The 17,673-nt window shown below is 25.0% G+C and overlaps 1 protein-coding gene across 1 annotated transcript in view; it reads right to left on the bottom strand.

Moving 5' to 3' along the window:
* LOC145838490 (serine/threonine-protein kinase MRCK alpha-like) overlaps positions 1-12,427 on the bottom strand; it is a 61,339-nt gene extending 48,912 nt beyond the window's left edge. The window contains exons 1-4 of the mRNA XM_082946093.1: positions 12,218-12,427; positions 10,039-10,130; positions 6,880-7,059; positions 1,590-1,738 (exon numbers count right to left, since the gene is read on the bottom strand). Coding sequence (XP_082802219.1) covers positions 1,590-1,738; positions 6,880-7,059; positions 10,039-10,130; positions 12,218-12,416 — 620 coding nt within the window. The 5' untranslated portion in view covers positions 12,417-12,427. The remainder of the gene's footprint in view (positions 1-1,589; positions 1,739-6,879; positions 7,060-10,038; positions 10,131-12,217) is intronic.
* Between the last annotated feature and the right edge of the window lie 5,246 nt (positions 12,428-17,673).

Raw genomic sequence — 17,673 nt, 5'->3', positions numbered from 1 at the left:
AATTGATAACAATCAAAACTAATTTAACTGACTATCAAATAATTAACTTATAGTAAAACTAAACTTTTATACAATGACAATACAACGACTAAAATATACCGTATTACAAAAATATAAAAACAGTATAATCAAAATAGTTTTGTAATAAACATAAAACAGTTTTAGTAAGTTAGGTTAAATTTTAAAAATGATGGAGGGCCGTGTAATTTTTAAAAACTATACTATAAAAATTTTAAAAGAACTCTATAATACCTAAATTGTGATGAAATATTTATTTTTTAAGCACTACTGTGTGTTAAAAATCGCTATAATAGCACATTTTGAGTTATTTGTTATTAAAAAGGTTAATTTAATTTACTTTCTAAAAATACTTCGTAGGCCAGGGGTTTTTGATGGCAGGCCAGATCTGGAGAGCGGGCCGTACGTGTCCCAACCCTATTATAAGTCGTTGTCATAATATAGTTTAGAAACTTTATCATGGATGTTATATAACTAGCATAATTACCTATTGCAACTTAAATTTGAAACTTTTTGTACTTTTTTCTTTAAGAGATACAACTTTGCTGAAGTATTTGTATATGAAACTTTTTTTAATTACTTTTCTTCCTTAATTTGTTGCTAATAGTCACTTTTATTTTATATTTTAAAATATTAAACTTTTTAAAACTAATAGGATATAACAACTAATTAATAATTATATAGGATACTTCTTTGACATAATTATATCTAATTTTGATTTAACAAAGTCGAGGATAAAACTTGTTTAAATATTTTTTAGTTAAGTAAGGTCAACTAATACATAGATTCACAACTGATAAAATCTAAGAAAGTTAAATTTAAAATAAACACTTAGAATTTGGTTTTTGAAAAACTTAATCTTTGAAATATATTTTTATGAGACATAACGTAATAAGGCGTTAAACCGTAGAGATCCAATCAATCAAGAGCTTGTATAAAATCTAAGCAACTAGAAAAAGTTAGGAAGTTTGACTATGTAGAGCTGTTTATATTTTACGAGCAAACATTGTCAGTAAATAAAATATATTTTACAAAAAGAGTTGTTTTTAAATAATTTAATAGTATATACTATTAATTTTTAAGTTACTCAAAGACTTGAAAATATATTAACAACAAACACAAACAAAGCAACTTGTTCCTTAACAACGACAATAAATTATTAAAATATTGTTTAAACACTTAAATAAGTACTGACAGTTTTATTCAAATTTTTTTTGCACATAATTTAATTTTAAACAAAATAAAAATTTAAGTAAAAGTATGCAGTAACAGGCATACAACAAAAAAGAATTAAAATTAATTTTTAACTAATCGTTGAGTTTTAATAATTCATTTAAAATATACTAAAATACTTTGAAAATTATAGCAAAATCAGTATAGAATCATTTTGTTGAAAATATATATCACTTTAGAATAATTTATATAACATTAGTCTAAGCGAACTGTTAACAGTTTTAAATAAAAAGTGTTCCTTTTTTAACTTACATTGAAACTAACAAATTAATTAAACAATAAGATTCCTTTTTTACATCATATCATCCTTCAAAATATTTTATTAAATTTATTTTAACCTGTGAACATAGTTGATTTGATGAACTGAGTTAATAGCTATCACCATTTCAGCTAGATAAAACTTAGCCATTGATTCGGGAAGCTGGTCGTTATTTTTTGCTAGCAAAGTTAGTAAATCTCCTCCAACATAGTAATCCATAACTAAGTACTGAATATTTAAAAAACTAAATTTTATGGACAAATTTTAGATAAATGTTATTATTATATTTTTTTAGAAAACTAGATTTGATCCAATGATAATTAAATTTCAAACCCCATTCTAAATAATAAGATATAAAGAATTATTATAACTTGTAGCTCATTATAGTACATTTGTGTTTACATTTGTTTTTCTTTCAGGTTATTCGTTATCAAAAAAATAGTTAAATATATACAGTAACCTGCCACCTAGGCATGGTTGCCACTGATCAAGCTGAGTAAAATTTCCTGACTTTTCCTGACTTTTTCCTGACTTTTTACCAAAATTTTCCTGACTTTTTTAAATCAAAATCTTAAATTAAACTTATTCTAAAATACATAATCTAACACTTGGAACTATATAAAGCTGTTCAATATGTTAATAGAAAAATGTTTCAGTTTTAAAAGTATATTTTACTAATTTATACCAGATGAAGGCACTAAAAATTAAATCTAAAAGAATTGTAAATTTCTAGGAAAATTTTGGAACTTTTTTCTGACTTTAAAGGACTTTTAATTAATTTTAACCATTTGAAGGATTTGGAAAACAAGGCATTTTGTAAATTTAAACTGACAAAATCTGACTTTTTTTCTTTTTTTTTTTATCAAATTTCCTGACTTTTCCTGACTTTTTTTCAAAACCCCCCATTTTTTCCTGACTTTTCCTGACTTTTGTAATTTTTCTAAATTTTTCCTGACTTTTCCTGATTTCCTGACTTTTCCTGACCGAGTGGCAACCCTGCCTAGGTTGCACTTTCAAAGCGCAAAAAAACGTACCCAACCGGAAGTGTGTACCTAGGAAATGTTGGTCTTTAATTACCTACACTAAGCCAAATTCAAACATGTTGAAAACCACTCAAGTTTACAATGAACTAATAAAGCAACATCATTCACAACAAAAATTTTCATCATTAAAACAAGACATATTTGTTGAAAGAATATTAGAAATCTTGAGTATTCATCTTATATATGTATTTATATGTAAGTATTTAACAATAACAAACTATAGACTATCCTTCTTTTATTACACTAACACATGTTTCTGTGTGTTAGTGGATTAACACACTTTAACGGAGCTCTATAAAAAATAAATACTTTAAGGAAAGAATGGAAGCTAAAGTAGGTATATACATGTCTCCATTAAAAATAAAAATAATTGCTATAGATTTTTATAGGTTAATAGTTAATTATAGATAAAATACTTAATGTTAAATCCGACTGTTATAAAACTATATAATGTTTGTAATTATTAAGTCTAAATTTAATAAATTAAAGTAAAAATACAAAACAAAATATAAAATCATAATACAAACTACTTACATGAAATGAAGGAAGTACTAATTCTAAATATTTACCGGTTAGTAATCATTCAAAAATATATATTTTAATTACCTCACAATATCAAGCTGTTATATATAGTATAGACATCAGGACAAGCTATTATTATATTATAATTAGTTATTTTATTTTGTATTTTTACTTTAATTTATGTAACTTAGAATTAATAATTACAAATATTATATAGCTTTATAACAGTCGGATTTAACATTAAGTATTTTATCTATTATTAACCATTTAACTATAAAAATATATAGCAATTATTTTTATTTTTAATGGACATATGTATATACCTACTTTAGCTTCTATTCTTTCCTTACAGTATTTATTTTTTATAGAGCTCCGTTAAAGTGTGTTAATCCACTAACACACAGAAACATGTGTTAGTGTAATAAAAGAAGGATACTGTATAATTGTTACTATTATTTATTCCAGTGAACTTGTTTCGCTAGGATCTTTTGTTAACAAATGCTTTAACCTATATTTTGAATAGTTATGTAAGTATTTATTTAGAAATGTTATGATTATATAAACTATATCACCTTCCTCAGAGCCCACTAAATAGTTTATTGCGAATATTTGAACTTTATAAATTCAAATATTTTTACTGTTTTTATGAAACATATGTACTGTTCTTTTATAATTCAAATATTCGCAATAAACTAAGTTTTTGTTTATGTACATATACTTTTTATTCAACCAACTAAGCTTTTAGTCTATATTGTTCATATACTTTTAAATTTTAGTCATGCTTTTTTTAAATTGTATATATTCAAAAAAGCTATTTTAGGGTTCTAAAATTTAACTCCCGCTTACTTATTAGTTAGCAATGTTTGCACTTTAACTGGTTGTCGTGGTAAAAACACAACAGCAAAGAATAAAATGGTAAAATCAGCTACAATCAGCTTTAAAAAACTTTTTAAATATTTTGAAAAGAACTTTCGAGCAACAAAAGTGTCTGCTAAGCCCAAACGACAACCTACACCAACAGAAATGTTTTTATAAGTATCTAGTTCTAAAATGACTCATTGTAATTGTCCTTTAGTATATAGGTCTTTCTCTACACCAATCCATTGACCATAGATGTGAGGGTTCACTTTTTTTTTAATTTCGATTTGCATACGCTTATTACATTTATATTTCAATAATGGGGTATGTAAGTGTCAATTTCAATGTTCTTTATTTTCATTAATATCGTTACTTAATGGCTCTTTTACATGTATGTTGCAATCATGGGGTGTGTAAACCTCAATCGCACTGTTCTTCATATTTGTTTATCAAAATTTTATTTCTAATTTTTATATGCTTTTCATATTTATATTTCAATCATTGGGTATGTAAATGTTGATTGCACAGTTAAATTTTTTTCGTTTATATAATTTAGTATAAATTTCTTAAGAACTTTTTATCTCCATGTTTTTAAATTAATCATGGGTATATATATTTAAATTGAGCTGTTCGTAATTCTCGTTAGATAAATAAACTGTGATATATTTGTTTTAAATATTGAAATTTATATACAATCTGCAAAGTATTTTCTGGTTCTTTTAGTTTTAAATTATTTTAATTCAATACAGAAAATTTATTTATAAATATATTACTTTTGTACTACTACTTTTAAAAAATCTTTTTTGAAAACATCGTTTTTTAGCTAAAAAGTGCGTACCATAACTGCAGTGCGTACATAAATGGCAGGTCACTATACTTGAAATTATTTTTCAAAGTAATTTTATACAACTAAAATTAACGTCAAAATATTTACATACATAGTTTATTTTTGTATATTATCCTATATGTATTATGTTTTAAGATCAAAGGCTTATAGGGCTGCCACGGATCAAGCTGAGAAAAATTTCCTGACTTTTCTAAATCAAACACTTAATTTAAACTTACTTCAAAATACATAATTAAACACTTAAAACTATACAAAGATTTCAATCTTATTTTTATACAGGTTAAAACAACAGTTTTTTTTTTTTGCTGAATTCAATCATCTAACTTCCATTACATCACTTGAACCATCTGTGTATGATTGATGTATTTGCAATATTATTGCCAATAAACAGCTCTATCAGCAAAATACTTGTATTTTCAAACTTATAAACACAACTAGTCTGAAAAAAGACACGATATTTTAGCATTTCCTAACATAAATGTATCAAAATAAACAAAAATACATATAAGGAACTTTTAAAATTAAAAACTTAAAACAATAACTAACTTTTACAATTAAAACCTTAAAAGAATAAATAACTTAATCAAACACAGTTTTTTTTATGTGTACTAAAATTGATTTTCTGTTTCTTTATTAGCACTTCAACCTCTTCATCTAATGAATATGGTTTTCTTCATCTGGTCTGCATACCGCTTAATTTTCTTGGCAGTTAAAACCATTTACCTCATTTCATTTAAATCTTTCTCATCTGCTGCCCTAACACTTGTCAAAGAGTCTTTTCTCTTAATCTGGCCACAGTTTGTGTGCTTCATTTCTTTTCTTTTTACACTTATTTTATTAATTTATACCAGATAAAGGCATTGAAAATTTAGTAATTTTGTAAATTTCTTTGAAAATTTTGCAATTTTAATCAGACTTCAAAGGATTTTCAATTAAATTTTTATCATTTGAAGGCTTTGGAAAATAAAGAACTTTGTAAAATTGAACTAACAAAATCTGATGTTTTTTCAAATTATGTAAAATTTCCTGACTTTTCCTTACTTTTGTCATTATTTTAGTTTTTCCTGACTTTCCTGACCTTGTGGCAACCCTGCTATTGTAGCAAACTAAGTGAATAACTATTATGTTCAACAAAACAGTTAAATATTTTTATTAGTAAAACTTAGTGTTTAATCAATATTAACATGTATTATATATTCTTGTATACAATTTTATAAGCAGGGTCCGCTGAAAATTTTAGAAAAATCATAGAAACCCACAGCAGAAAAAACCAATAAACCAAAGAGAACTATCGAAAAGTATTAAAATAAACAAAACAAAACTCTGAAAAATTCAAAATTTATATTGCCCTTACTTATTGTGTACTAAAAGGCCATAGGGCAGGTCAAACATTATTAATTTTTAAATAATAACATTGGTTTTATATGAAAGCTGTAAGTACAAACTAAAAGCCAGTTGTTAAAGTATTTACAAATTTATTTAATTTTTAAGATATAGTAATTATTATAAACAGTTTCAGATAAAACATTGACAATTTTCTCATAATTTTATAAGTTCACTAAAAATCAATCTTCTCCTCATTTTTTAAGATAAAGACCTAAACTTTCAGGAGACATTCCTTTTGTAGTTAAAAATATCTTGAATGTTGGAATTGTGTAAATGATAAAAAAATATTAGAAAGAAAATAATTTCATTTTTATCTTTAGTTTTTAAAATTAATCCTACATTAAAATATTTTTATAGTAATAAATAACATACTGAAAAAATTTAAAGAAAATCGGTAAAATTGAAGGAGATAGATTTTTAATGAAATAGTTTTTTTTCGCGTTTTTGATTTTCTCTTTCTATAAGTAACCCATTGAGCTCACTAACTTCGATCGCTTATATCTCGAAAAATACTTTGAACTTTGTAAAGCAGGTTAAAATATATGGTAGCCAAGATAAAATTCTACATAACAAGATCAATCTATAAAAATAAAAGTGGACCCCCCTCCCACTTTGGCCTTAAAAGCTAACAAAGCATCTAAAGTGTATAAATACTGTTTAGTCTAGATGCAGCATAACTATTATATAGTAATGTTATTAACACAAACTCTTACCAAGTTACTTTCGTCTTGAAAGGCATAGTGAAGTTTAGTTATCCAACTTTGGTTTCCTTGTACTAGCGCGTCTCTTTCTTCTTGAAAACAGGCTGTATCAGCTCGTTGCAACATGTCCCATTTATTGAGAGTCTTTAATGCAAAAACTTGATCTGTCTGCTTCATTCGAACAACTGCAACCTAAATATTTTGTTTTAATCACTAAAAGGTCTGGTAGCTAAATAAAATAAAAACCAAATCAAACTTATTTACTTCGAAAAATAACTTTACGAACGTATAAACTATTTTAAAACTTAGAAAAAAAAACATAGTTTACAATAAAAAAGACAACACATTACTTTAATATTTATAATTGCTCTTTTTTTGATAGGAGTTATTACTAAATTTAAGCTATAACGAAAGTATTAAGTAAATTCTATTTGAAATTTTTTTTAAACGTAAACTTTTTATTATCCCACGACCCTTATCTTATGATTATTTTCAGTACTCTGTTGTCAAACTCACTAATTTTTTATGGTTAAAATTGTTAATTAGTTTTTTTTTTTAATTGTAACAAACTTATTTCTAACATCAATTACTGCTTTCATTTGTCAAAATCCCTAAAATTTCTCTAAAATTAATCCCTAAAAGTAGATGAGAAATGGTAGGTATAGAATTACCTAAAAATTGGTATATTCTTGATTATTTTAAAGTAAGAACGTAAAATTTTTAAAATATACTCCTTGATTGACTTTAAAATGAATACCGGTAGATATAAAAGTTAGAAAGTAAACAGACATTCAATTACTAAAACTTAAAAAAGTGCATGTATTTGTTAATTTTTGAAAAGTTTTACTTAAAACATTTCACAATTAAATTTTTTTACTTAATATAATCTTTAATAAACAACAAATACTGGACTAAAAATTTTTGAAACAATAGTTTAAAAACTGAAATTTTATTTAATATTAATTGTTTTAATTTTATATTCATAGATAAGGCGTTCTATTATCAAAAACATGCATTCAAGTAGACATACTTCAATTTACTAATATAAATAAATATATTTAAGAGGTTAATCTAGCTGTTAAGTTTTTATTATAAAATGACAAAAAATTTTATTGACAAAAAACTTTTCAACAAACATTAGTTTAAATTCAACTAGAATATTTCAACAATTATTTTACAGAATAACATATTGAAATTATAAGAAAACTATAAAAACCAGATAGTACAACAAATAAATAAAAAATGGTTGTCAGTTTATCAAGGTTGTCAATCTTTGAGGCATAAAAACCAGCATGAGTGAGCAAAAACTAGCTTGAGTTTATAGGAAAATTGAAATAAAAAAGTAAAATGTGCCATAAGCTTCAAGGTTTTTTAAAAACAAGTTTTTGGTTTATTTAAAACCAAACTTACGGTAAAAAAACTGTCTTAAATATTATTACAACAAAGAAAAGATATTGTAAAGCTACTTTAAACATGTCACATAACATAAAAAAAAAGTACATTCTTTTTTATCTTTATGATAGAATTTTTGTATCAAATTAAAATGTTGTTATTTTATATGTAAAAAAATTAAAATTCCAGGGTGTCAAAGATTTTTGTTAGAAATTCCAGGTTTTTTCATAACTTACTATTTACTTTTTTAAAATTATTAGATTTAAAATCAAACTAAAATCAACCAACCATAAAAAACTTTCGATAAGAAAATTACACCTTTAAAATGTTTAAGAAAACGGTTATAAAAAGTTTAGAAAGTCTAGTCTGATATACAAACTTTTTCTGCTTACAAAAACTTGACTTTAATGATAAACACATAAGGCTTCCAGAATATGTAGCCGAAAAGAGTTCTCAATTCTTATTAAATCTTAAAAGTTCTCCTCTATGTAATTACTCACACACTCACGAGTGTCAACTAAGTGTTGTCCAATCCGAGAAAAAAAATATTGCATTTTTCTAATAGACCATTAACCAGCTTTAGAAAATTTTTTGCTTATACTTATCGTATGTGAATTCTTTCATTACGAATTGATCAGCATGTGCCAATACAAACAAGCATACTTTATAAACTACAGTAACAAGCCAACTAAGTACGCACTTCCTAGGTACGTACTGCCAGTATGGTACACACCTTTAAGCCAAATAACACTGTGTTCAAAATTATTTTTTACTCTTGAAATTTTAAAAATAAACCTAAAATATCTGATACAAAATTGTTGTATTATAACATAAATTATACTTTAAAAAACTAAAACAAATTCAAACTATAGGAACCAGAAAATTTTATGCATTTATAAATTGTATACCCACGGGAGTAAAAAATTTACATATACGAAAATAATAAACACTGCAATTCACGTTTACATACCAAATGATTGAAACATAAATGTAAAAAGGATACAAAAATAAAGCCTAAAATGAAATTTAGATAAACAAAAACAGTGAATAGTGCAATCTGGCATTTACATACCCATGATTGAAACATAAACGTAGAAAGTGTATATATAAGAAAAATTAAGGAAATAAAGAACATTGCAATTGATATTTTCATAACTTATGAATGAAATATTAATAACAATTATTTTGTTTTAGTAGTCGTTTGTAAACTTAAATGGCTTTTAACATGTTTGTGTTAGGCTTAATCTATATAATTATAGAAAAAGATTTCTTAGGTAAAAACTGCCGGTTGGGTACACACTTTTGTGTTGTATTCAAAGTGCGTACCTGGTTGGCAGGTTACTGTATTTACGTTCTGACTACAATATACTTATAATTCAGTTTGATTTACTTAGGTAATGTTTTTGATGAGTCAAAAGTAATAAACAATAAATCAATAGTTATGAAATGTGTTTTGTTATATTTATTGAAAAATTAAATTGTAAAGTTTTAAAACTGTACTAAATGTATAATCATATATCTACAGAAAATATTAAAATTATAACTTATTATGTAATAGTTTACCACTTTTTCTTATTATTTATGTTTGTATTAAATATTAACTTTTAAAGTTAAAAGTAATTTTACATATATGATGAATTACAAGTACTTTCTATGTATATATATGGTATAAAAAGTTTTCATTTTCGAACTCCATTATACTGAAAAAGTTTTAAAGATTAGCTAAATTCTAGTAACACTGATGAAAATTATATTTAATTGTTTTTAGAAACAACTAACCTCTCCAAAAGCTCCTCTTCCTATTACTTTAATAAAATCAAAATCATCTATTTGAATTTTGTTTTCTTTTATTGAAAGAGCAAGAGGCTGGGCTAAAATATTTATTTTTGACTTATTTATATTAAATATAATTGTACAACAATACTTTATTTCAAAACTTTCAACATACTTTAACACAGTGGTCGTCAAGGTGTACACTGGTGCACACAAAACATTTTTTTTGGGGTGCACGGAATTTTTAGGGTACACAAAACTCATTAAGGGGTGCACAAAATTTTTAGATTACAAAAAAATAAATAGAGTTAGATTAAGTATATAGTTAAGGGCGTAGGGGGGGGGGAGGGGTAAACACCCTTTTTTAGTTTTTGATCTTATTTTATATAGTTTTTACTAAGCTACAAGATGCTTTTTACAGATTTAAAAAATTCAAAATAATTTTTGAGATATAGCCGGTCAAAGTCAAAGCCAAGAATAGGTTCCTTATGGGAGGCGCAAACTAAAACGGCAAAAATAGACTATTTTACTAAAAATCTATCTTCTCCTACGTTTTTTGAGATAACTACCTCAAACTTTTAGGAAATGTTCCTTGCAATATTTAGAAAATTCTGTCGGAAGGAATTTTGAAAAAAATAAAAATTTTATACAAAAAATAAACAAAAAAAACAGTTTTTTTTTAGTTTTTTTGTTATAAAATTTTTATTTTTTAATTTTTTTAAATTCTGTTCTGACAGAATTTTCTAAATACTGCAAGGAACATTTCCTAAAATTTCAAGTAGTTATCTCAAAAAACGTAGGAGAAGATAGATTTTTAGTGATTTCTAGTTATTTGCTGTTTCAGTTTGATCCTCCCATAAGGATCCTATTGTTGCCTCCGACTTTGACCGGCTATATCTCAAAAATTATTTTGAATTTTTAAAACTTGTAAAAAGCATCTTGTAGCTTAGTAAAAACTATATAAAATAAGATCAAAAACCAAAAAAGGGTGTTTACCCCCCCCCTATGCCCTTAATATTTGATAATGTATTTAAAGAATACTGAACTGGGGATTTTGTAGTAATTGCGGAGAAGTGTTCAACTAATAAGTATGTAAGACAAAGCCATATAACTAAAATATCATTGTGAAAATAAGGTAAAACAAATAAAGAGGTCAATTAAAAAGAGGATCAAATAAAAAGTTTCAGCATCAGTTGTTAAATGGTTTGTATGTAAATACAAACTGAGTTATGACTTTTAAGGAGAAATGCACTAATAAAAAAGTTTATGTAGTCCCACCACTAGCGGTGCTTATCAAAATTAAATCTTGGGGTGCACCAATTTTATTTTTTGCAGCTTGGTGTACACAGAATTTGATTAGCTTGACAACCACTGCTTTAGCATCTCAAAAAAATATATTAATCAAGTATTTAAATTTCTTATATTAAGTAGAGACAATAATAAGCTTTTAGAAGACAAAGGTGTGTACCTTACTACATGAATATCTCACAGTTATTAGACAAACTTTAATCATTTTATACAGAATTATAACTTATTTTCAATTAATTTTTTTTTTTAATACAATTTACTTTAGTCTCATGTAGAATTACTAATATTTTTCAAAAAAAAGTGTTACATTTGCACTACTTTTAATAAGGTAATGTTTTTGTTCATCTAACCTCATTCTGTTAATAAAAATATTCATGAAACTTTTTTTTTTTATTTAGTTATTTTTAAGATTTATTATTTTAAGTGGTACCTACCCAACTAGGTGGTAACTAACTTCATCATTTTTAGCATTAATACATACACATAATTACAGCTAAATAGTATAAAAATGTTTATTAAGTAATTTCTATTTCCTGTGCAATATAAATTAAAATTTTGGTTATGTCAAATAATATAAATTAAAAATGTAAAGGTTTTACAACATGTAAAAAACCCAAACTAGATATTTTTTGAAAAAGATATTAATAAAATATTCAAAACAAACTCCAAAATTATAAAATAATTTTAGAGTTTGGATAACTAACAGATAACAATTTTTTTATACACTTTACTTGAACAATTTTTTTTTTAGATAATATTGTATACCAAACATATTAATTCTTTAATATAGTAAATAATTAATTTTAATTTTCATAGTCTAAAATTAAACTATCTTATGTCAAACTAGATATATATAACTTATATAACATTTTTAAACCTTTACGAATAAACAACGATATGAATTTATCTCTTTTATGTATGGAATTGCTTAGTTCTTCATAAATCAAAAGTAATAAGTCAGCTAAATTCTCTACGGTAAGCTTAAAGTTTTGTGAGCCACAAAACAAAAGGTTTTCAAGTTTGTGGTTTCGATCCTCAATTGGAGGTCTTCCATGCCCCCCTGAAGATGTTGCCATTAATAATATTACAACCTACAATTTTGTGTTAAATTAAAAATTAAATATGAGCTAAGAAAATAAATATTAAATAATTTAAAATAGAAGGTTATAAAAGATTATTTTTACTTATAGAACATATAAAATCAACAAAAACAAAGATTAAATATCAATTATTTGATATGAATAAAACACAAATAACTAAAAAAAAATATGGCATAATATATGAAAACTAACAAATTAGTCATACTATATATTTTTTGACTTTTATGATAACAGTCATTTTAATAACTTTTAATCAGATTAATAACAAGTAATAATTAAAAACTGACTATTCTTTATTGTATAATTTCATAATAGAACTCATGTACTTGATCTAAATTAATAATAGCAAGAACCAATAGCAGTTATGAACTTTTTAAAATTTAGAAAGAAAAAACCATAATTAAATTACTATAATGAATATGAAACTAGTCTAAGTTAACACTCTTTAACAAGCTACAGTTATACTGGCAAAGTAAATAAAAATATGGTTTTGTAAATTTATAAAAAGTTTTCTGTAAACTTTAGTCAGTATCTCAAACAAAAGTTTTATACAGTAGAGGCAAACATTTTTAAAAGAATTATTATATCAAAACTTCTCAAAAAATAGCTATAACCATGGTTCTAAAACTAAATATTTCAAACAATGTATATATTCTTAAAGTTAAGTTTGAAAAAAAGATAGAGCTTGTTACAAGCTACTACATAATAAAAATAGTTTTTTAATAGAACTATTTAAAATAAATAGTCTACAGTGTAGAAAGTCTTTATCAGTAATTCATGTGCAGATATTTCTATTTGCAGATTGCAGTTTTATTGTACACTTTTTTATTAAAGCGCACATTTTATGAGATAGTTAGAACCAAACTTCTAGCTTAAATATAATTAGTTTATTTTTAAATATTTATGAGGACTTTTTTTCCTTCTTTTAATGTTTACAGAAGAAGAAATACCTTTGTTTATCTATTTACAATTATTATCAAAGAAAAAAATTAAATTTAAATTAAAACCAGCACTTTAGAATTAACAAAAATAAAATAACACAACATAAATTAATAATTAATGTTTTTAAAACTTAATCAATCCAAACTCCTTAAACATCTGACAAAAAACTAGCCTGAAATCTTAAAAAATTTCAAAATAGCCTTAGCTGGTGGCAAATCTGAGAGTAGTTCTGGAAGGGGGTAATCATGGGTGATACTGCTTACTATGGATAAATATTATTTATTAAATACAAAAATGATTATGAATAATTGTTTTATTAAGGGCATAGGGGGGGGGGGGGGGGTAAACACCCTTTTTTGGTTTTTGATCTTATTTTATATAGTTTTTACTAAGCTACAAGAAGCTTTTTACAAGTTTTAAAAATTCAAAATAATTTTTGAGATATAGCCGGTCAAAGTCAAAGCCAACAATAGGTTCCTTATGGGAGGCGCAAACTAAAACGGCAAAAATAGACTATTTCACTAAAAATCTATCTTCTCCTACGTTTTTTGAGATAACTACTTGAAATTTTCAGGAAATGTTCCTTGCAATATTTAGAAAATTCTGTCGGAACAGAATTTTAAAAAATTAAAAAATTAAAATTTTATAACAAAAAAACAAAAAAAAACTGTTTTTTTTTGTTTATTTTTTATATAAAATTTTTATTTTTTGATTTTTATTTTGCGCCTCCCTATGCCCTTAACAACACATTATAACATTGTTATAATTAAAAATACTTTGAACAAAATTCAAAATTTCATGATTCAATTCATCATCCTGGATGTGTAGCACACAGGGTTGCCACTTGTTTTTTCAAATTTTTTTCCAGGTTTTCAAAATTTCTTCCAGGTTTTTATAAGTACACATTTTTGGTATAATTTTAGTTTAAAGTTAAATTTAAGGTAAGAAACTGTGTTAAATAGTATAAAAAGATTGAAAAGATACTGTACAGCTACTTTAAATGTGTTTTTTAAATAAAAAATTTTTTGGTGATGACACATTTTTTTTCATCTATAGGATAAATTCTTTGAGTCAAACCAAAATTTTACTAGTGAACATGTTAAAATTTGTAAAAACTCCAGGTTTTTCCAGGATTTTTTCAAAATTTCTTAAATTCCAGGTTTTTCCAGGTTTTTTTTACCTAAATTGTAAAATTCCAGATTTTCCAGGATTCCAGGTAAATTGGCAACCCTGATATTAACAATCCGCAAAAGAAAACTAGTATAGCAACTTCAATGCAATGAATAGATCTTCAATAGCAGAACAATAAATTAAAAATCCCATTTGTGGAAAAGGGTTATAAGGAAACCAAATTTAGAATACTAAGAAGTTGTAACAATATATTTGACCTGGTCAAAATTGAAGCCGTATACATTCATTTAAATAAACCAAAGTTATGTAAGCAGAAAGATTTTGATTTTTCATTATCCTTGTTTAGTTAATTAGTGGTCTTATGTTATATTTTATTATGTACTTTTTTTTATGTTTTGCTTGATCATTTAATTCAATTATAAGACTATATATGTTAAAAAAAATCTTTTTTTTGTAACAATTGTATCACACTGATGAAAATTTGTTGAAATACATTTGTGTTTATAAAAATACCTTGTTTGTTTTTAATCAAGTATAAGAGCAGACATATGTTTAAAATATCTCGTTAAAACATACAAACAGTTAACTTTTTTTTTCTGGCAATCAGCTAGAAACAATAAACTTATATACCTCTTTAAAAAATTCAATGCAGTGATCTACCATATTTAGGTCCTGGTGGAACAAAATTTCAATATTATATTTGGATCCAGAACTAGTCAAATCAGTTTCAAAAATGGTTTTGGTGTATCATTATTTTTAAAGATACATCAAAATCCATCCAACTTTTTTTATATTTTCTTTATTTATCAATTTATTTTATATATATTTTCCTTTTTTTATTTTATTTTTTATTTATTTTTCACTATCACTGTTACCCCTAACCCTTACCCTCGATCAGTAAGCCCCTCTCAAATTTGATTGGGTGGATTTTGATCCGGTGGATTTAAATGTGCTCCCTTTTAACAAGTTTTATTCTCCCTTTTTAAACTGTGCACAGCAAATTACTTGAAAATAAACTCTTTGCACATTATACAGCAAAAATTATAATATATCAAAAAAACATTTTACATGTATGAGTGTCTTAATCAGAATTGCTACACGCACAGGCTACTCAAGCTAACTCTGGGTAGTTTGAAATTTTTTGAAAAGTTCAGGATGACTTAAGCCAATTTATTTTTTTTTTGCAAACAACAGGCAAGTTTGGATATTTTTCCTAAACATCAGACTATTATTTTTTTACTTATTTGTATGTAAATTGTTTGCCCTTCAAAGTTTGCCCTTAAACGTTTGCCCTTTAAGTTTTTGACTGGAATTTTTTTACACATAGAAATCATCACAAAAACACATTATACATGTTTTTGGAAATTTGAAGTTTTTTTGGGAAAATCAAAAAGTGACTAAATGAATATTTTTTTTTAAATTGTCTCAAAACAAGTAGAGTGTGTTTTTGTGATGGTTGCTACATGTACAAAAATTTCAGCCAAATAATTGAAAGTTGAATTTAAGGTCCCATACAATTCACATGGGGGTTGTTTTAAGAAAAATGTGAAATGTGCAATGGTGGAAGAAGCTAAGCTCCACTCAAAAATTTTCATTTTAGAGGGCATACAGATGCACCCTAATGTTTATTCTTCAGCATTAAGGGCATAGGACATGTTGCCTGCAACTTTAACCTGCTATATCTCTAAAATTATTTTGAACTTTTTAACTCTGTAAAAAGCATCATGTAGCTTAGCTGAGTTTTCTCTATTAAATAAGATCAAATTGTGAAAAAGTGATTAACCCCCCTATGCCATTAAATGTTCACTAAACTTATGAGATTCTATTTGAATAAGACCTGTTTACAACAACTGAGGATCTCCTATAGGCAAGTATAGGATTAAAACATTGTTTTGTTAGTAATAAACTGTTAAAATAAATATTGGATAAAAATCTTCTTAAAGACATTAAGTCGAGAACTTTAAATTGTTTTATTTAAAACAAGTTACAATATTTTATTTTTTATGATAAATAAACTTTATTTCATTATTTATGTATTCATAACATGTCATTTTTAGTCTAAAATTATTGTTAATATAGACCTCAAATAAAATAAAATTTCAGTTTAAAATTGGTGCAACATCAAGCTAGGTAATTACCCATGTTTTTTTGCCTATATTTTTAAGTTCAAGGTTTTTTGAGGTATTTTGGCAACCCTGTATATCATCTCTGCAATGATCAACTTTTTGAATTAAGATTTAATTTTTATTCAAACTAGTATAATAAATAAGCTTAACTTTTAGACTTCTAAAGTAAAAACGGTAAACTAACATTTTTTAAGATAGAACCTTAACTTTTTTTTATGGTAAAAAAACATTAGTCTCAAACTCTACCCCTTGCAACAATAAACGTTTTCTGGGAAAAGTTTGATTTGATTTTGTTAAATTATTCAAAAGATTTTAGTTATTTGACCTTGTTATCTGTTATGTTTTTGAATTAAAAAAAAATTTCTAGCCCTAACATTTCTAAAAGAATTCTGGATTTTACACAAGTTGTTTAGACAAAATTTATATCAATTAAAGTTTATAACAAGTAAACTCTTATGTAAATAGAATTGCAATATTTGATGTGATGTTCTAAAAAGATAATATCACTAAAATACATGCTTTTGGTTTGTTTGAAAGTTTTAACTAAAAAAATATTAATTTTCTCAAAACTTGTATACCATTTTTTTATGGTAAAATTAAATATTTAATTTTATGTAAAGTAGTCTAAAAATAATAATTTTACTAATCAAACTAAAAATATGAGCATATGTTAATCTATAAATGTATTAGATTAAATGATTTTTTTAAACATACAATATCTCAAATTAGTTACAATAGCAGATTATTTATGAACAGCATTAACTTTAGGTAACCAGTTGAGTAAAATGTATTTTCAAAGTTTTTATTGTATAAGTTTCGCCCTTAACATTTCATTTATAATAAGTATTTATAAGTGAAGTAGCAATAAGGGTGTTTCCCATACTTTAAAATGTTTAAGGACATCAAAGACTAACTTATATCATTCAACCTAATTCTCAATAAAACTAGTTACCAAATAAACAAAAACTACAAAAAAAATTACTATAACTCATTTATTTCTTTTACAAACTCATCAAAATCTATAAAATTTGTTG

Source organism: Thalia democratica, chromosome 6 (genome assembly GCF_965202585.1).
Source record: "Thalia democratica chromosome 6, ktThaDemo2.hap1.1, whole genome shotgun sequence".
NCBI classification, from domain to species: Eukaryota; Metazoa; Chordata; class Thaliacea; order Salpida; family Salpidae; genus Thalia; species Thalia democratica.
The sequence above is the reverse complement of the archived record's forward strand: the minus strand, read 5'-3'. Positions and strand labels throughout refer to the sequence as shown.